Source organism: Mirounga leonina, unplaced genomic scaffold (genome assembly GCF_011800145.1).
Source record: "Mirounga leonina isolate KUSES-001 unplaced genomic scaffold, KU_Mleo_1.0 Mir_154, whole genome shotgun sequence".
NCBI classification, from domain to species: domain Eukaryota; kingdom Metazoa; phylum Chordata; class Mammalia; order Carnivora; family Phocidae; genus Mirounga; species Mirounga leonina.
This window is the reverse complement of record NW_023270389.1, coordinates 51,506,193-51,526,393: the sequence shown is the minus strand read 5'-3', so window position 1 is coordinate 51,526,393 and position 20,201 is coordinate 51,506,193. Positions and strand designations below refer to the sequence as shown.

The window sequence follows — 20,201 nt, the reverse complement described above, 5'->3', positions numbered from 1 at the left end:
TGTCATCAGGAAACTGGAGAGGGCTGCAAAAGTACAAGAGACTCCACACACACACATTATCAACCTTTCATGTCCTCTAACCTGTCTCAGTGATTTCTGACAGAAGGATGCGTGTGAATTAACCCATTTGCTCCCAAATAAAGCAACATCTAAAAACATTTAATTGCTTAGGGAAAACTGGTGGAAGGTTGGAGTTGTGTGACATCATCTATTTCTTTCTCCTGGATTTTTATTAATTGGATAAGGAAATAGAAAATGGAGACATTGTGTTCTCGGATACTGAAAGTTATCAGTTCTGAAAGTTACAATTCCATCTTCTCTTCGGTGTTAAAAAATGATCTTGTCCCGGCAGACATCATTTTTATTAATATTGATAATAACAGCAAATAACAGCATCATTAACCAAATGCTTTCTAGAGCGGGACAGCTTACTAAGGGATTTTATGTGCATTATCTTATTATCCCTCATAGTAACAACATTGTTACTATTTTCTTATTGTATGGATGCCAAAACCAAGGGTAAGACAGCTTATAGAATTTGCTTATGGTCACAGAGCTAGTATGTGGCAGAGTCAGATGTTACCCCAGGTTATTCTGAACTCTGAAGCCCATGTGTTAACCCTTATAATATAGGTCCTTCCTCTAGTGACAGAAATGGAGGCTAGGAAGGCAAAAACTTTGTAGTCTTCAGTGGCCGCCCTTGGCCTATACTCCGCATTTTCCGAAGTTGTTGACCTGATATTTGAAACCTACCACAGGCCAATTCAAACCTGCCTTTGAAATCTTATCTCCTACTATACCCCACCAATATCAGCACTGAGACCAGGCTTATTTTCCCTGTAAAAAATGATTTCACTTTGCCTATCCAAATCCATTCCGTCTTTTCCATGCAGGCTTTCCTGTATGCAGACAGACTTCACACTCTTATAGTCCTAAAGTTACTTATGATGGCATTACTTGGCAAACATAGTGTATTGTGTTCTGGGGGGTGGGCGGGGGAAGGAGATATCAGTATTTGAAAAGCAGGGGTGTCTGGCACATGGCCGATTCTCAGTTTATGTCTGCTCACTTCCCTTATTGTCAAGGGCATGCACTTTGGAGCCAGACACACTGGTTTTTGAATCTTATCAGCTCCATTTCTAATTGTGATAATTGAGTCAAATCACTAAACTTCTCCATACTTCAGTGGAGAAGAAGGGATAATTATAGTTCCTAGTTCACAGGCTTATTGTGAAGATTAAATGGGATTCTATGTCTAGGACATAGTGAATGCTTACTACATATTAGTTCCTATTATTATTATAAAAGACTTTTTAAGGATACATTAGTTATTATTTGTGTGTGTGTGTGTGTGTGTTTTAAGTAGGCTCCACACTCAGTGTGGAGCCCAACATGGGGCTTGAACTCATGACCCTGAGATTAAGACCTGAAACGAGATCGAGTCAGATGCTTAATCGACTCAGCCACCCAGGCGCCCCTATTAGTCATCATTATAACTAGATTATATGTTACTATATTAAAAATTTGTAAGCCCCCCCCCCCCACTCCCATGCACATTACAAGCATTTAGCAAATGCTGTTGGGTTTTTTAAATTGAGATATAATTCACGTAGCATCAAATTCATCAAGTTGGTTTGTTGTTTTTAGTTTTTAAATTCTTGTTAACAGTAATATTAATTTCAGGTATATAATATAGTGATTCAACACTTCCATCCATCACCTGGTGCTCATCACAAGTGCCTCCTTAATCCCCATCACCTATTCAACCCAGCGCCCCCACCCACTTCCCCCTGGTGATCATCAAGCCCACCACTGCTGCAGCGACCTGAGGGCCCATTGGAAAGGGACTTACCCAGGCTGGAGTCACCAGCCCTGCAGGAAGAACTTGAAACAAATGAACATGTAAATAAAACTAGTTCACACTTTTTTGCTGTTCCCTAAAACTAAAACTACCTTCTGATCTTGGTTTAAAAAAAGGGGGGGGATCTAAAACATTATCCTTGTGGAATGGTTTGATTTGGTTGTTAGTAAAACTTTTTTAAAATTTAAAAAATTTTTTTAATTTAAAAAATATTTTGAATGCTTTAAAAATTAAGGTAAAGTTATTTGTAATTACAGGTGAGTTGTGTATTCTGATCAAAATGAGACACGATGAAGCATTGCCATGTTTTTAGATGTGTCTGAAACCATCCTTGGCAAATATCAGTGAATGCTTACAACACTGGAAACACTTATTTTTGGTTAGGTAAAGTTTAAGTGAATGTGTTGTGTTAAAAAACAAAATTCGACTGAGTAAATTTTAAAGATCTTATTGGCTTTATCCAATGATTTATGACTTGAGCAGCATTCAATCTAGCAGATAGGAAGGAGCTCTGAGGAGCTGTACCAAAGAAAAGACTTTCGTAAGCAAAAGGGAGTAGGAACAAAGAAGTTACAGTAGGCAAAAAAGTAGGTTGATTATTTCAAAAGGGGTCTGTCAGGCAGATTATCCAACTAGTGCTGATCAGGCGATTTCTGAGTGACTGGTTTAAGATTCCATTTCTGGGAGAGCCAAAACTGTAATGAAGTCTCTGTTTGGTAACGTGGGGCTTCACAAAAGTGACTCCATTTTGGGCCTCTTGTTTTGCGTTTAACAGTTGGCTGTGGATTTTAGAGTTACAAATGAGGTAAAAAGCTGACTGCTAGAGAGTTGCAGACTCACAGTCTGGACTCTCCCTCACCCACATTCTTTGTAGTGAGATACGAATGAGGAAGTAAGATACCCAGTATAGCTGTTAGGCAAGTATTTTAGGCCCCACTGGTTTTTCTTTTCTTTAACTCTGGGGATTTTTTTTTTTTTTCCTTAAGAATCTATGCTTTCTGGGGTTTTGAATTTGCCTAGCAATTGCTAGGAAGATAGGAAAGATAATGAGCTGAATGGCTGGAATTCAACACAAGAATAAAGGTTTTCTGTATTTACCTTTGCATGATTTTTTAAAGAAAACTAAGATTTTGCTTCTTTTTCTTTTACTTTTTGGTCTTTTCCCTTTGTAAAAACTCAGTATGTGTCACTAGACTACTCTGAAATCCAAAATACTCTGAAAAGCTTTCTGCTCTTGATACTTCTGTGACTTCTCATTCTCCTGTTATATTTTGTTCCCCCACTTAGAGCACTTGGGTTTTATAATGTGCACTCCTAAGTGTAAAACCTACTTGGAATATTGGTTTTCTGTGATTAAGAAAGTACTTGTAGAATTTTGTCTTTCTTACAGTTGTTTATGTCAATACATGAATATTTTGTGAAGATCTCTTAAAACTGAGTCACATACACTTCATGAATGTTTATGTTGACTGATTTAGGAATAAACACACAAGAACCACCGGGGAGGGAAGGAGAGTGTCTAGAGGGTTCCACCTCTGCATGCGGAAGGCTCAGAAGACCCTCTGCCCTTGAGACCACATTTCTTCCCTGGTGCTTTTCTTCTCCTTTCCATCTTGCCCCGACTTTATGGCTGTTGTGAGAAATTCAACAAGCAGAACCTGAGGCATGGGGAAAGGGTCTTTGCAGCCACTCTTGTAGCTCTTTTTATTTTTTATTTTTTTGTATATTTGACAGAGAGAGACACAGCGAGAGAGGGAACACAAGCAGGGGGAGTGGGAGAGGGAGAAGCAGGCTCCCCGCTGAGCAGGGGCTTGATCCCAGGACCCTGGATCATGACCTGAGCTGAAGGCAGACGCTTAACGAGTGAGCCACCCAGGCTCCCCATCTTGTGGCTCTTTTTAAAGACATGCTGTCTGTTTTTCACATATTTGCTCCTTTGATTTGAATACCACTCCCATCATAAAGCTACTTTGCTGCTTTGCTGCATTTGGGGAGAACACAGAAATTTAAAAAATGTTCACATCTTATTCATGTTTTCCTTGATTTTTTGTTTTGGCTGTACCTACATTTGACACGTGAGAACAGATGTTCTCTGAAGGCCAGGAATGGTTTATTAGACTCATACTCACTCAGTATGACCCGGGTATGTTGTTGTTAAAATGTAATAATCCTAGAAGAATGATTGTCGGAACAAAATCAGCTACCATAGTAAAATCGTCTTATGTAAAATGTTAAAACGGCACTTACAAATCATTAAAGATATTTTATTCACTAAAATTTTCTTATCTTAATGAGATCTGGAGAGGCTTTTTGTAGCCAGGTTGGCCTCTAAACTGAAAAGACTGTAAAGAATAACTAATAAAAAGTATCCGCACTGTCACTGAATCCTCTTCATAGGCAAAAGAGTTGGCATTAGAAAATCCAAAGTAGGGTACAAAATCGACTGCCTTTTGGGGACACATTATAGCAACCCCGACTTTCTTAACATCTGGGATTAATGTTACCCTTTGTTTTTTATTCTGATAGAGATTAAAAAGTTATTTCCACCTTCAAATCCCCCAGTAAGCCTGTTTAGTGGAGGGAAATTGGATACTTAGCTTTGGACAGTTTCTGAGCGCACGTGAAAACCTCAGATCTAGTCCATCCCTCTCAATTTACATTACCATGAGGAAATTGAAACCTAGGGAGGTTGAATGACTTGCCCTGGAACAGACTGCTAGCTAGTTCCTGCTTGAACTGGCGACCCTCTATTGGTTACTACTGCCGCCTTGTTTTCTGCTGCCGGTAGGATATACAGTCCTTGCCTGGTAAATTTTAGCAGCAAATGCTGCTACACCCCTTGATCTCAGGTAATTCCCCACCCCCACGGCTTTTTTCAGTGTTGCTGCGTGGTGCGAAGTAGAGGACTGCAGAAACTTAGGTGGAAACATTCCTGGGAGATCCGTGGGATCAGTTCACAGGGGAACAGGCAAAAGAGTAAGAAAGATGTCTTGCAAGGGAGTAGAGGACTGTTTGTAAACATGACTGTAACAGGGCTCCTGAACTTTGGGGAGGGTATTTCTGAGACTGGAGAAAAGGCCAGTTCAAAGACAGGTTTTTAAATAGATCATCGGTTTTCAAAAAGTATGCATTTTGTTGGGACCACAAGTATACATTTAATTGTAAGAGAAAAGAAACATTGGAATTTTTCCTGCCCAGACTCTGAAAGTCAAGTATGGAGGACCATTGTAAGGGTGACAAAAATGAAGGGTGCAAGTCTAACTTAGGGAACCCTTGCTCTAGAAAATGCATGCATTCTGGCTTTGATAGAGGACCTCTTAGATTTAGAAATGAAAAGTTATTAATAATTCCAGTGGCTGTGGCTAATTAGAACAATCTTTTGTAGGTAATAAATCAGAAGCTTTAAAAAATACATGATTGTTTACCTGAGAACCTGTGTGGAATTCTGAAAGGACTGCATTATTTAAAGCCGTTAGCTTCTGTTTATGTAATTTTAAAAGTATCTTTACAGCCTCTGATTATGTTCCTAAAATTGTTTTGTACTCTTACACCCCTGATCCCTAAATAGTTTCTGAGTTTAATACATAACACCTGAACTTTTTGATATTGTTTTTCTGGTCCTTTTTTTCCCCTTGGGTTATGAGTGTTCTTCCTAACCAAGAAGATTACCCATTGTTACACTGAATTGCTCTCCCGGGGTGCATAGGCAATTGCTCGAATGTGGTTTATAATTCTTGTTTGCCCCTGGGCGGTTGCCAGCAGGGAGTGAGGCATTATGGGAAGTAGTTTCTTTACCTTCCACAACAGGTGTCTTTGTCAGCGCACCTTATTCAGGTATCAGGGTAGAAGCACTGAGTCACTGCAGCAAAGAAAAACATGAAAGCAAGAGGAATTGCTTTCCCATCTAGAAAATGGTGCTGCAAGATAAACCTGAAACCTTCTGGTGCTAGTGAACGCGTGAAGAGGTTCACAGTATCTTTTACAGTACTTCTGAAAAGATAAAAAGGAATTTAAAAGGTATGAACTGCCTGGACGCTTTATGAAACCTTGTCTCTTGATTACCGTTCAATTTTTACCTGGTTAGTCAGCCTTAAGATAAATATGCTGGGAAACTTTTTGACAAAAATAAAGCATAAGAGACAAAGCTGCATTGTAGCAAAAAATGAAGTGAAAATGCTTTACTGGCTTCAACGAGGGTCAAGCACAGTTTGAGGCTGTTTTAATCTTGAAGATTTATTGAAAGTATTGCATTTTCTCTTAAAATAAGCCTATTAGACTTGCTTCTGTTTCCTAGCAATAAGGTGTTTTTCTCCTTCCGTGTGTGTGTGTGTGTGTGTGTGTGTGTAATCTAGAATACATAGCAATTGCAAAATTCTCCTAATCATAGTTAAATGGAACAAGGTGCTATTTAAGTAATCATGTTAATCTAGGTGAAGGTACTTCGGGGAAAATAGACACCATGAATCTCATTCTAAGTTTTGTCCTTTGAAAGGCAAACAATTAAACAACATAACAATGCTATTGGTAATTAGGGCTAAAAATTCCAACCAGTATCTGCATTTGATTATAGACAAACATTGGCAAATTGATTTCTAATTCTAACAAATTATATTTCTCATGGTACTGCAATGTCATAATCTATAAAAAGCAGAGACAATAATAGCTTAATTAGAAATTTTAGAAAAACAACTTTTGGAGGAGCTTCATTTGTTCTCCCCCTTTTTATTTGCTTAATACTTTTTCCATGGAATTAGCATACATTATATTTCCTGGTAGTTTAGGCAGCCTTGTAATGATAATTATGGGCAGCTTTCAAATTTTTCATTAGGGCATATTGAGATTCATTTATGGTTTCCAACTGTAAAACACCTCTGGTGGCTAAGACACCACCAGTTCATGACTGTCTGCTAATATGGGTAATTAAAAGAAACCTCTAAGCTTAAAAAAAAAAAAGAGGAGAACTTTTATCTATGGGAGAAAAACCATAAGTTTAGAAATGGGACCTTTGTGTTGCTTTCTGAATAACAACGGAAAACAAAGTTCCCCAAAGCAAGAATTTTATTTAAAATATTTGTGTGTTTTTTAGTGGGAGAAGGGGAAATGATAATTAATTGATATTGCAGTCCCTGTTTCATTTTTATATTTTGGTACTTTTCTTTAACAGAAATAATCAGAGGTGAAAAAGAATCTCTTTTTTTCATACTTCAGGAGATAATTTTTAACCGCACCAAGAATTCTAGAAATTCTGAAAAACTAAAGGTTGCCATCTATTTATTTTTTATGAATGTGGAAAAATAAGCTGTAAGAAAATCCACTTCTCCTCCAAGAAGAAGAATCTTGATATAAGTAATACTGAAGTAAGAAGATAAACTTAGAAAGTTTCTAATTACCAAGAGCATAACATAAATCAGTTTTGGGGGCGGTCTTTTGTTTTGTTTTGTTTGATTTTGCTATAGGATATTTCCGGTTAGAAAACTTTTCTTTATTTCTCTTTTTGAAGCTGAAAGAAGATTTCCCAAAACCGAACTTTCCAGCTGCTGTGTTAAGAATGCAGAAGGTGTTTATAGTGTATACTTCCTCCACAGATAAGAGACCTCCCTTGGTTTTCTACTGGGGGTGAATTGCCAGACAAGCCTGGGATAGCAGCTGCTTTTCTTTTTTTTTCCCTTTTCTTTTTTTCCTTCTGGATTTTTGATACTCCGCCCCCTGAAACTCAGGTGGGTGTGGGCATTGGCACTGAACTGCAGTAGTTTTCCTTGGATAGTCTGGTCTGGAGCTGGGGTAGCAGCTGGTGCTGTGGAAGGGCCAGCTGGCAAGATGATGGAAGAAATCTCCATTATGGTGGCCTATGACGCCCATGTTTTCAGCCAACGGCATGATGAAGACTTCCTCACTAGTCTGGTGGCCATCAGCAAGCCCAGGTCTATGGTAGGTGGTGCCTCGCACATTACTCTGGAGCTGTTTTTTTCCTTTCTAATATGATAGCTGTATTCCTATAGCAACTGAGAAAAACTTCCTGGGAATTAAAATAGAAGTACTGCTTTTGGCTTTGTGTTCAGGCTACAAAAAGGTCTACAGGTTTTTAATGATTTATTTACATCACTAAACACTATTATATGTTTAGTAGTGCATTTTAAAGCGCTTTAGGAGTAAAACTTAGGTTAATACTTTCATATGTAGTGAGGGTCAGAGGAGTTTTATAGTGGCAAATATCACTGTGTCCCATGTGTTTGCCTTGTATGTATGTATATGATTATTAGGTGAAGGTTACCTACATTTAAACACATATGATTCAGTCTTTTGAAGTGTAACATTTTTACCAGTGGGCTATAACATCAACATGGAGAACCAAACTATCTAAAAGTCAGATAACTTTCAGAATGTTTACGTTATTACTAAGAACTATTATGAAATTAACTTCTAGTACAATTATCATTCGGATTTAATACTTGTAATTTTTTTTAACCATTCTCCAAGGGTCTTGGTGTGCATGTCCTCAAATAATAGAAAAATGAAGTTCTTGCAGATGTTTATTCTCTGTAAATGTCATCCTTATAATGGCTGTCTAGTTTAAGATAGCAGTGAGCCATACTTTTTTTTTTTTTTTTAAGATTTTATTTGTTTACTTGACAGAGAGAGACACAGTGAGAGAGGGAACACAAGCAGGGGGAGTGGGAGAGGGAGAAGCAGGCTTCCCGCTGAGCAGGGAGCCAGATGCAAGGCTCGATCCCAGGACCCTGGGACCGTGACCTGAGCCCAAGGCAGACGCTTAACGACTGAGCCACCCAGGCGCCCATAGAATGAAAGACTATATCGTAACAGTTATCTTGCTAATACGAAACCCTAATTCTCTATTTTAAGGCATAGGAACCTTAAAAACATACTACAGCAATTTCTTCAAACAATATATTGTTATGAATAATATAAAGGGGATCTCATACATTGATTTTGAAAAGACTTATGGGTTATATTAAGTAGATGCAATCTATTGCCATTGTTTAGATGCTGATTTGAACAAACTATAAAAAACATCTATAACTGACCACTAATTAGATATTTAATGATACTAAGATTATTTTTATGCAGTAATATTATAATTATGTTTAAAATGATTTAGAGATAAATATTAAAATAATTATGGATGAGGGCGCCTGGGTGGCTCAGTTGGTTGAGCGACTGCCTTCGGCTCAGGTCATGATCCTGGAGTCCCTGGATCAAGTCCCGCATCGGGCTCCCTGCTCGGTAGGGAGTCTGCTTCTCCCTCTGACCCTCCTGACCCTCCCCCCTCTCATGTGCTCTCTCTCTCAGTCTCTCTCTCTCAAATAAATAAATAAAATCTTAAAAAAATAATAATAATTATGGATGAAATGTCTGCAAAGATTCAAAAACATTTACGATTCAGTAGAGTGGTTAGTGATGTGGATGAAGTTAGATGACTGTGTTGGTAATTGTTGAAACTGGGAGATGAGTATATAGGGATTCATTATACTTCACTTTGTAGATTTTTTTTTTTTTTTTAGGTAGGCTCCATTCCCAACATGTGTCTTGGACTCATGACCCTGAGATCAAGAGTTGAATGCTCTACTGACTGAGCCAGCCAGGTGCCCCTGTAGATGTTTTATAGATACAGTTTAAAAGAGTCAGCTGGACCAAAAAAATAGCAAAAGCCAAATAAATAAAACATAATATACTTCTATAAGTGTTCATTAATACAGAAACATCTAGGCTTTTGCATTCTTGTCCTATTTAATATATATAACCTACATTTTTTTCTATTTTTATAATTATATATATTAGGTGATATTATTGCCAATCCTTAGTTAACCACAATATTTTATCAAGTCAGGAGAGAGAGTCCATCAGTAGTTGTGGATAATCTTTTAAACTTCATTTTAGCCATAGTTTCACAATATTCCGCCATGAAAACTTATCCAAAAAATTTAGAACTTTATTTAATTTCTTTTTGGTGGTCCTGTAAAGATCCTCTTAAGGGATCTGAGCTGAGTCTTCAAACACTTGTAGGAATTTTCCGTGCTAAAGGAGAGAAGAAACAAAAACAGACATAAAGTGGCACAATAAAGAGGACATGGGAAACTGAGGAGGTAGGCGGTGACCTGACCAGGTCCTAAGGAGCATCTCGTGCTCAGCAAGTGTAGGACATTGTGTGGTGTGCGTGTGTGTCACATGCACATTTACAGGAGGCGCAAAGAGAGAGGAAATGAATCAACGAATTAATATTAATGTGCTTACCAGGAAACACTTCTGTTTGTAGATTATATGAATATTCAGTATGTTGACATATGTTGTGCCTTGATACAACTTCAGCTCCCCCAAAGCACACTTCTGCTGCTAACCCTGGAGCATGTTTGCTATGAAACTTGGTCACTAATATGGAAAGTCTCAGAGGTATGATAAAGACACAAAATATTGGACTGTATACTAAACATTTAAATAATATAGATGTTGGGGGGTTGAATATGATTATACAACTTTCTGGAGATACATGGTTTTCTTTATCAGATGTGAGATTTTTAAAGAATTAACTGGTATAGTCTTTTGAAGGTGATATTTGGTTTTGGTTCATGTGGAAAAGTTATACTAAAATTGTGCTAAGATGAAATATTTATCATTTACTTTTTATTCCATATTAGATTTTTTGCTTTGTCTGAGATGAACCCTTTAAATTGTATGAAAGAGATAAATACTCAGATTTCCTACAGTATGAAATAAATTACTTCTCAATCTGATTTATTACTGCACTGTGAAACAAATTACATTCTTGCTAACATATAAAATCCTTTGGGTTTAGGTCGATTATTACAAAGGGTATTTAGAAGGTTTCTTAGTACAGGATTAATTAAATATCTTTCTGTAATTGGATTTTGTTTCATAATGGAAGGTATCTTGATTCCTCAAATGGTAAAAAGCCCATTAAGAACAGTGGTTTTGATGTGGACACTGAATTTTTTCTTGTTTATAAGTAGCCCTGTGGCTTTCTGGCATTTTTGGTGGAGACTCATGGTACAAAAATACAAGCCATTGTGCACACAAGACTAAAAGAAAATTTAACTAAACAATACTTTTTTTGCTGCTTGTGATGTAGTCAGGTTTTTTGTTTTGTTTACAGGCTAGTTATGTTCCACTGAATTGATTTCAGAAATGTCTCAAGCTACACTTTTAAAAATATGGCTATATCCTATTGATCCTTTGAATAATAATGCAAGAAAATCACAAATCCCTTTATAGAGGTCCCTTTAGACAATCATGGCAGGAAAAAAAGGATAAGGAAGCCAAGCCTCTCTCTCTCTCTCTCTCTCTCTCTCTCTCTCTCTCTTCCCTTCCCTCCCTCCCCCCCACCCAAGAAATTACCTGGGCTCCCGGCTGGCTCACTCGGTAGAGCAGTAGAGCATTTGACTCTTGATCTTGGGGTTGAGAGTTCTAGTCCCATGCTGGGTGTAGAGATTACTTAAAAAAAAAAAAGAAATTGCCAAGGCCAGTATTGTATTTACTAAGATAAACTAAACAAAAGATGAGAGTCACCACTTGCAAAACTTAAGAACTTTTTAATTACAGCATAAATTAGTTGGTGTGTAAGGTGAAAATCCAGTATAGTCAACATGGCTTGAGAAACATTTAGAAAGGTGACTCATTGAACACAGTATTCCAGCTTTCCTTTAACAAAGATTACCTTTTCTTTGGTTGTTCACTGGCTGAAATTAACTGACTTGCATTTTGAGACAAAGTTGTACCCTCCCCCCATTCTCCCTCCAAAACATGTATCTTTAAATCTGACCTGAGGTGCTCACACAAGGAGTGATAAACAATAGAGAGAGGCAGTCTCCGAAGTTGTCCTCAGTCACGACCTTCTGTGGCAGAGAGGAATGGCCAGCATTCCTCTCTACCTCCTCCACCATTTCCAGTTATTTCTGTTGCTGACTAGTGTAAATACACGGAAAAGATCACACCTGTTACATTTATTATGCATTCCAAAGGAAGCTTTGAATATGTATTTAAATTCAAAATGTGTGATTTAAGCAGGTAACAAGCCTAATAACCAATGCATACTTACTGTCAAGCTTGAATATTTCAGGTTAAATGTTAATTTATATTCTGAATTATTTCAGTTTTTTAATCTGTAGAGTGGTTACGGAGGGAACTTTGCGTTCTGATGTCTGTTAGGGCAGTTCGTAACGTTACAGACATTTTTGGTTTACTGCAATGTGCTGGTCTAAATAGAATATCCCTTCCTCCAAAGACCTCACAAACAAGTAAAAGAAGCAAAATAAATATTTATAGCAGTGATACTTGGCTATGATAGGGTAGAACAAAGTGAAGAATAATTACCACTGATTGAGCAGTGTGGAAGAAGCCTTCAAAAGGGGATGGGGGCACTTAAGTCAGACTTTGAAGGTTGACCAGGTGCTTGTCAACTAGTAGAAGAGGGTAAGACCTTTCTGAGCAGGGGAACAGCTTGTGCAAAGGCCGAGAGGTTAACTGCTTTAGGGGCTTTTTAAGTTACAGTGTCCAGTTCAGGTTTTAGATTTGCTACTTATTCATAAATCACCTAAATGCTCTACATTTCAGTTTCCTCATCCCAGGAATGAAGGACATAGTAGTACTGTCTCATTGGATTTCTGTATGGATTAAATGAGAGCATTTGTACAGTATTTAGCACAGTGAATGCCCTTACTATTTGTCTCCCTTCTAACAAGGAAAGGGCTGTTCAAACTGGAGAAGGCTTAAAGGAAGGAGTAGACTGAGTAGATAAGGCACCATAGTGATGTGGAAGAAGGAGGGGGGTGGACAAAAGGAGAACATGGGCTCATTGGGTTGTCCTGGTGAATTACTTTTTTGGTTAGGGAATCACCATCAGGATATCAGTCCTGTGGGAAACTTGAAGTCTTCTGCCCTGAAGATGGGACAGAGGGTCTTAGGTTTGAGCCTCAGGAAGGTGGGAAGGTAATATAGAATCAATAGGAGGGATTTATATGGGCCAAACCATCTGCTGAGTAGATGTATTGATTATTGCAGCAATAATCTGGAATGGACTGACAGGGGCCACATTGCCTATGGAAAAATTTTTAAAGGGCATTACAACAATGCAGGTGAAAACTTGACAAGTGTCTGGTCTTAGACACTTGACAGTGGCAGTGTGATAAATTAGTCCGCGCATGTTGGTTAGTTCTTGCAATATATATATATATATACAATAATACTACTTAGGAAGAAGCAGCAGCTGATTTACATGAGAAGAGTAAATTATTGAGGTAAGTTAAAAATTACTGTAAACTTCCTACTTTATATAATTGGAATGTTTGTTGTGCCAGCTTGAATGGGAAAGTTGGATATCAAGAATGTAATGGAGGGTCGCCTGGGTGGTTCATTCAGCTGGGCATTGGACTCTCGTTTCAGCTCAGGTCGTGATCTCGGGGTCCTGGGATCAAGCCTTGTGTTGGGCTCTGCACTCAGCAGGGAGTCTGCATGAGATTCTCTCCCTCTGCCCCTCTTCCCTGCTCTCTCTCTTTCTCAAAATTAAAATAAATACATCTTAAAAAAAAAAAAAAAGAGTGTGTTGGAGAAAAGATGGCCTGGCTTTACTAGTTTCCACATCTTGAAATTCTGGGTCGCCTATCACTATAAGGGACTTGGTGTTCGGTGGCTAGAACACTGTCCCATTAACAAAAGCTGTTTACCCAGGCTAACACACGTCTAGCCTCTATTGCCACTAGATATTTGTTCTTCACTGACAGATACCAAAATAGCAGCACTGTGCCAGCAAAGGGAAGGAGCTCTTTCAGGGAGCTACACTTTATCTGTTCTATCAATGGGAGATGAGGGTAAGCATTCTGAAATTACTGCCTCCTTATTGGGTTGGCACACTGAGGTAATCTAGCATGCCAAATTAGGAAGAAAAAAAATTCAGAGCAATTCCATGTGCCAAATATGGGTAAAACAATGAAATCAATAGTTATTTCTGAATCTTCACTGGATATACATTTCAAATATTGATTCGAATAAAACATAAGACCAATTGATTCATCCATATTTTTTAAAAATGTTATTAGCTGAACATTTTTTATTTTTAATTGTTCTTTAGTATGTACACATTCTGGCTATATTCCATCAATTTCAGTTTAGTGTCAGGAGCCAAATCTTCGCTCATTTGGTTGATCAGTTCTGATAATGAGTTAAGGTTCTTACAGTTGCAAGTAATAAAATCTTGAGCTGTCTTAAACAAGAAAGGGCACTTACCATACAGACACCAGGGTGTGTCCCTTTAAACACAAGGGCAGAAGTTCAGCCGGGCAGCAGGGCTGGTACCGGACTGATGCTGGCAAGAGTCCTCCCTGTTTCTTGCCACCTCATTAACTTCTCTCTTGGCCTCTCCTTTATCTCTTTACCCAAGTTTTCTGCTTCTTCATTCCCAAGGAATATGGCTGCCATATAGCATCCAGATTTACAGTTCTGTCATATGCAGAGAGTTCAGCTGCTACCCCTAAGTCACAACTCCAGAATCCTGGCTGAGTCATGTCAGGTGAGGTGACATAGCGTAGAGTAGAGCCTATGGGCACAGGCTCTGGAGCCAAACTGTCTAGGTCACATCCGACCTCACCTCCAACAAGCTCACCGGCTTTTGGCAGATTCCTTGACCTCTCAGAGCTTCATTTTTCACATCTGTAAAATTGGAACCATATTAGGCACCTTATAGGATTTTGTGAGAATTAAATCAGTTAATGCAAGTACAGTACTTGAGCTTACCTTGCACACAGGCACGTGTGCATTAGTTGGTATGATTCTAAACTGATTTCTCTTTATAAAAATCTTGAAATAAAAGATGAACTTTTAGCAGACTTTATAAAGAAATTCATTATCCAAAAATTATTTAGGTGGTTTTGCTAATATGAAATCATTGAACTAGTTTCTGTAACAATAATTATGAACTTTTCTGCATTTAATCCTGTTTGAGATTTGAGAACTAATCTTTCTATGCTTGATACTGGGGGTGGTGTTGATTTGTAAGTCAATTCAAAATATTTGGGATGGGGAGATGTTATAGAAACAGTTGACATAAAACATGTAACACATTAAATTTTTTATTTCTGTTTTTAAATCCTAACTTACCATGGTGGTTGAAAAATATCTTATTCTAGGTTTTTTGTTTGTTTTAGCATCCATGTTTGTATTCAATTTAATAATCAAAAATATTCATTGATCTGGCTACTATGTGCTGTGCTATATTTTTAAGCCCTGGGAGCAAGGTGTGAACGTTAAAGACATATCACTTGTGAAGCTTGTACTATTTTGGGGAGAAGTCAGACAGAAATAGTAGCTAATGATATTACTTATCACCTAGTGAGAAGTATTATACAGAGACTTAAAATGGAGTGATATTATCAAAAGGGATTAATTGGAGGCTTTATTTCGGATAGTCACTGGGGGCCTCAGTGGTGTCATTTGAGATCTGAATGACATCTATGGGAAAATCAGGAAAAAGAGTAGCTCAGGCAGAGAAAAGCTCTGAGAGAAAGGCCCCAAAGTGGTAATGAGTTTGATATATTAGCAAAACAGGAAGGTCAGTGTGGGATCACAATGTGGAGTGAGCACCAGGGGCAGACAGTGGTAAGAAACGTGGTTGGGGAAGAAGTTGGGAACCAGGTTATGATGGAGGGCTTTTTAAGTCAGAAGGAGTTCAGGTTTTATTCCTGATTTGATGTTCTTGTGTTTTAAAAATCTAATGGATCAGATTTTAGGCTTGGTTAACAGAAATTTAAACTGATATTAAATTATTAGAGAAGCCAGTATTATATCAAAAACTCACTACAGTGCTCAAACTCAATATGAAATGAAATTGTAACATTCAAACTCAATGCCAGGACTACAAGCTGGCTTATAAATAGGATTTGCAGCAAAACAAAGCAAAAATAATACTGAAGCTCTGATCATTGTAATGCCCACAATAGGATTTCTGTCAGGCTGAAATACTGAAGAAACTCACTTACCTGACACAGTCAGGACTGAAGTCGCTTAATAGAAAAAGTTGGCTCAGGGGATGAAGCATTAAAAAAAAAAAAAAAGTACATATTAACCTAAACATTTATTTTAACTTAAAACATCAGTCTATATTCATTATCAATTTCATTATAGGAATCTTTATGCCCTTTCTTAGAATAGGAATTCTGAAGTACATAATACTTTCTAGTTTGTTTCCTTAAGAGGGCAACAAATTAATAAACTTACAAAGCAATCTTTAAACTTTGTAGAGTTTTTTTTTTTAGCAACTTTTTACATCTTTGATAGTAGCATTGCAATCATTTAATGTGACAGTGACTTTTCTGTTTCACCATTTGACTTTTGGAAAGTCTTTCCAGATTGTTCAAATTAGTTTTTATAGAAATAGCAATTCAGTTTTTTTTCACATTCATCTTATTATGAACATAAACATGTTTGGGAACAAATGCAATTAACTTTTTTTTTTTTTTAAAGATTTTATTTATTTGACAGAGAGAGACACAGAGAGAGAGGGAATACAAGCAGGGGGAATGGGAGAGGGAGAAGCAGGCTTCCCGCAGAGCAGGGAGCCCGATGCGGGGCTCGATCCCAGGACCCTGGGATCATGACCTGAGCCAAAGGCAGACGCTTAACGACTGAGCCACCCAGGTGCCCCTGCAATTAACTTTTTTAAGCATAAACTCAGTTGTGGCCTAGTCACCACAAGAGTTAAGCATGCCCAGGGTATCTGATTTCTTTATGGAGGGACTAGAGAATGGCATTAGTTAATCGGACAAAGTTTTTAAAGAGCACTCTTAGTGTATTTTGTTATTCGGATATTGCTGCACAACAAACAACCATTAATCTTGTGGTACATAACAGTCGGCATTTATCTTTGTCTTATGAGTCTTTGGATGGCTAGGGTTTGGCTGATCTTGGCTGGCACAGCTGGCTATAGCTGAGTTTACTTAGCTTTAGAACCCAGATTTGGTTAGACCTGTTCCACAGTGCCCATTCTTTTGTGATCAATAGGCTATCTGGAATGCGTCCTTCTCATGACAAAAGTTTAGAAGTTCCCAGAAAGGGGGGGGGGGTGCCTCAGTGGCTCAATCAGTTAAGCATCTGCATTCAGCTCAGCTCATGATCCTCAGGTCCTGGGATCGAGCCCCACCTCAGGCTCCCTGCTTCTCCCTCTCCCTCTGCCTGCAGCTCCCCCTGCTTGTGCTCTCTATCAAATAAATAAATGAAATGTTAAAAAAAAAAAAAAATTCCCAGAAGGGTCAGTGGAAACGCCTCTTAAAGGCCTGGTCTCAGAGCTAGCACAGTTTGATTTCTATCCATGTTCCATTGGCCAAAGCAAATCAGAGCATCATTTCCAACATGGTGGGACAGGAAAGGATACACCACCATGGAGGTTAGAGGAGGGGAAGTGACTATTTGCTGAACAGTCATCTACCACATATGTAATAATTGACCTTTCATGTGGCCATCATAGTTAGGTAGCTATCTACAATATGTAAATACTGTGTTTCTCAGTAGCATACTTTGTTTATAGTCATATCCACAGATTTGTCATCAGAAAATGACATGTACTCAAAAATACAATAAAACCTGACTATAAATTCAAACTTACCGTTCTATTATTCTTTTTCATTTTACTTGGAACTTTGAAGTGAATTGGCACTCTTCTTTCCCATCTCTCCCAAAGGTAATTAAAAACAGAAAACCCTCTTCTCCAGATGCGCCTGGGTGGCTCAGTTGGTTGGGCATGTGCCTCCAGCTCAGGTTGTGATCCTGGAGTTCTGGGATCAAGCCCTGAGTCGGGCTTCCTGCTTGTCAGAGAGTCTGCTTCTCCCTCTACCCCTCACCCCACTTGTGTTCTCTCTCTCTCTCTTTCTCACTCAAATAAATAAATAAAATATTTAAAAATAGTAATAATAATAAAAAAGAAAGAAAACTCTTCTCCAGTGACATGCTATGGTATGCCAACTTTGTTATTCCAACCTGAACCATCTGTTAGCCCAGGGATTTTTGACAATTTTGGGGTTATGGACTCTTGGCCATCTGATTAAGTCCATGGGCCCCTTATCGGAAAATTATTTTTAAATGCATAAAATAAAACAAATAAAATTATATAGGAAACCAATTACATTGAAATAATGTCATCAAAATAGAGAAAAATCACATTTAAAATTTGAGGTATAATTGACATATAAACATTACTTTAGATGTACAACATGATTTGACATGTATATATATGTAATATATATTGCAAAATGATCACAATAAGTCTAGTTAACATTCAGCACCACACCTATTACAGTTTTTTCCCTTGTGATGAGAATTTTTTTTTTTGATGGCATCGCTTTTTTTTAAATTGAAGGATGAAAGTTGGTCACATTCAGAAATTAACAAGCCTCATACAGATGGTTAAAACCATCCTTCTCTTTCTTGGTTAACCATCTCCTAATTTCAAGTAATATCCACAAGTTCTTTAGATCTGTTTGAAATTGTCCTTTGAGGAGATCCACCAGACCACTACATAACAAAGGCTTGACCACACGCACTGCTGTACCTCACTGGATATCATCATTATCAAAGAGATCTACAAAATCCTTTAAAAAGTCTGCATGGACTGCCTTTTCATTGACTACCAAGTTCATCAGGAGCCCAGTGCTGCCTTCTGTCTCATCCAGGTCCATGTATGGCCCCATGCCCTTGGGAAATATCTTGTCCACCTCCAGCTTCATCTCCCCTACAGTGCTTTGGGCATTCCTGGTCCTGTGATGAGACATTTAAGATCTACTCTCAGCAACTTTCAAATATACAATAGAGTATTATTTCCTATTGGCATGTAGTTGACTTGACGTACAACATTCTATTAATTTCAGGCATACAACATAGTGATTTAACATTATATACATTACAAAGTGATTACCACGATAAATCTAGCTACCATCTGTCATCATACAAAGTTGTTACAATATTAACTATATTCCTTCTGCTGTAGACTGCATCCCTGTGTCCTATGTATTTTATAACTAGAAGTTTGTATCTTTTTGTCCCCTTTGCGTATTTCACCCCCACCCCCCACCACTGCAATGGAGTATTATTAATTATAGTCACAATACCATACATTTCATCCCCTGGACTTAACTTTATAGCTGGACATTTGTACCTTTTGACCACCTTCACCCATTTTTCCCACCCCCAACTCCCCAAAATCAGATTTATGATAGAGTACTATATGCTTCTCTATTAATACATTAAATAACAAGATATGGCAGCAAGTAGAATAACTACCTTAGTTCCTATAAAATAGTGATAAATATAAATAATATTTTGAGATATGCAATAACTGTAATGTGAATGAAAATATTTGTAATATCTATAGCTGATAATTTCAGAGGTTCAGGAAAATAAAGGTATTTTCTCCATCAGCGCTCAAGGACACTGAATTCTCTTCACAATCCCATAACATAACATTTAACATATTATCTGAGACACAAAGGTTTTAGGTAATGTTCCTTTCCTTATGGCTGGCTAGGAGAAATCTTGGCCATGCCTTGTATTCTTTCTCTTTCCCTTCTTAAAGATACCGAAAAATACTTGTGAAACTTGGGTGATTATTTGATTAGTCTCTCACTAACTTGTAACATCCGTGAGAGCAGGACTGTATCTGTTTTTGTTTACCATTGTATCACCAGCCCAGCATTGTGCCTGGTGCATTGTTCTCTCTGTGTATATTTAATTGATGGTATTGGGAGAAAATGAAACACCACATAGGTATAATCATTGGTCTATAGTAGATGATGTTTGTGACAGTTGAATATATTCGTAAATATCTGTACACGTAAGATAGGGGTAGTTATTTAAAAATTTTTTTATCCTGGGGTGCCTGGGTGGCTCAGTGGGTTAAGCATCCAACTCTTGATTTCAACCCAGGTCGTGATCTCAGGGTTCTGAGCGTGGGGCTCCATGCTGGGTGTGGAGCCTGCTTGAGATTCTTTCTCTCCCTCTTCCTCTGCCCCTCCCTGCCAATTTTTTTTTTAATCCTTAGATCTTTATACTAAATTCTCATAAAATTGATTGTGGAATCAGGTTAGAGTCTAAGTACTTAAATATTAGTTCCTGGGGCGCCTGGGTGGATCAGTCATTAAGCGTCTGCCTTTGGCTCAGGTCATGGTCCCAGGGTCCTGGGATCGAGCCCCATGTTGGGCTCCCTGCTCTGCGGGAAGCCTGCTTCTCCCTCTCCCACTCCCCCTGCCTGTGTTCCCTCTCTCGCTGTGTCTCTCTCTGTCAAATAAATAATAAAACCTTAAAAAAAAAATATTAGTTCCTAATTGTTAAA

General features: G+C 38.1%; 2 protein-coding genes and 1 long non-coding RNA gene across 9 annotated transcripts in view; 2 read left to right on the top strand and 1 right to left on the bottom strand.

Annotated features, from left to right (window-relative positions):
• RABGAP1L (RAB GTPase activating protein 1 like) overlaps positions 1-20,201 on the top strand; it is a 769,071-nt gene that overhangs the window by 663,021 nt on the left and 85,849 nt on the right. Inside the window, exons 1-2 of one of the 7 annotated variants that reach the window (XM_035010763.1) lie at positions 4,582-4,710; positions 7,362-7,789. The exons of the other annotated variants lie outside the window; for them this stretch is intronic. Of the exons in view, the coding sequence (XP_034866654.1) occupies positions 7,679-7,789 (111 nt within the window). The 5' untranslated portion in view covers positions 4,582-4,710; positions 7,362-7,678. Of the gene's footprint in view, positions 1-4,581; positions 4,711-7,361; positions 7,790-20,201 lie in introns of those variants that run through there. 7 annotated transcript variants of the gene reach the window in all.
• LOC118014450 lies at positions 4,575-5,881 on the top strand. Its single transcript, XR_004680284.1, has 2 exons — positions 4,575-4,645; positions 4,741-5,881. It is a non-coding gene; the product is annotated as an uncharacterized LOC118014450 (long non-coding RNA).
• On the bottom strand, positions 18,404-18,676 carry LOC118014449 (COP9 signalosome complex subunit 9-like). The gene has a single exon (XM_035010767.1). It carries the CDS (start codon positions 18,643-18,645, stop codon positions 18,427-18,429), a length of 219 nt encoding a protein of 72 aa, XP_034866658.1. The 5' UTR covers positions 18,646-18,676; the 3' UTR covers positions 18,404-18,426.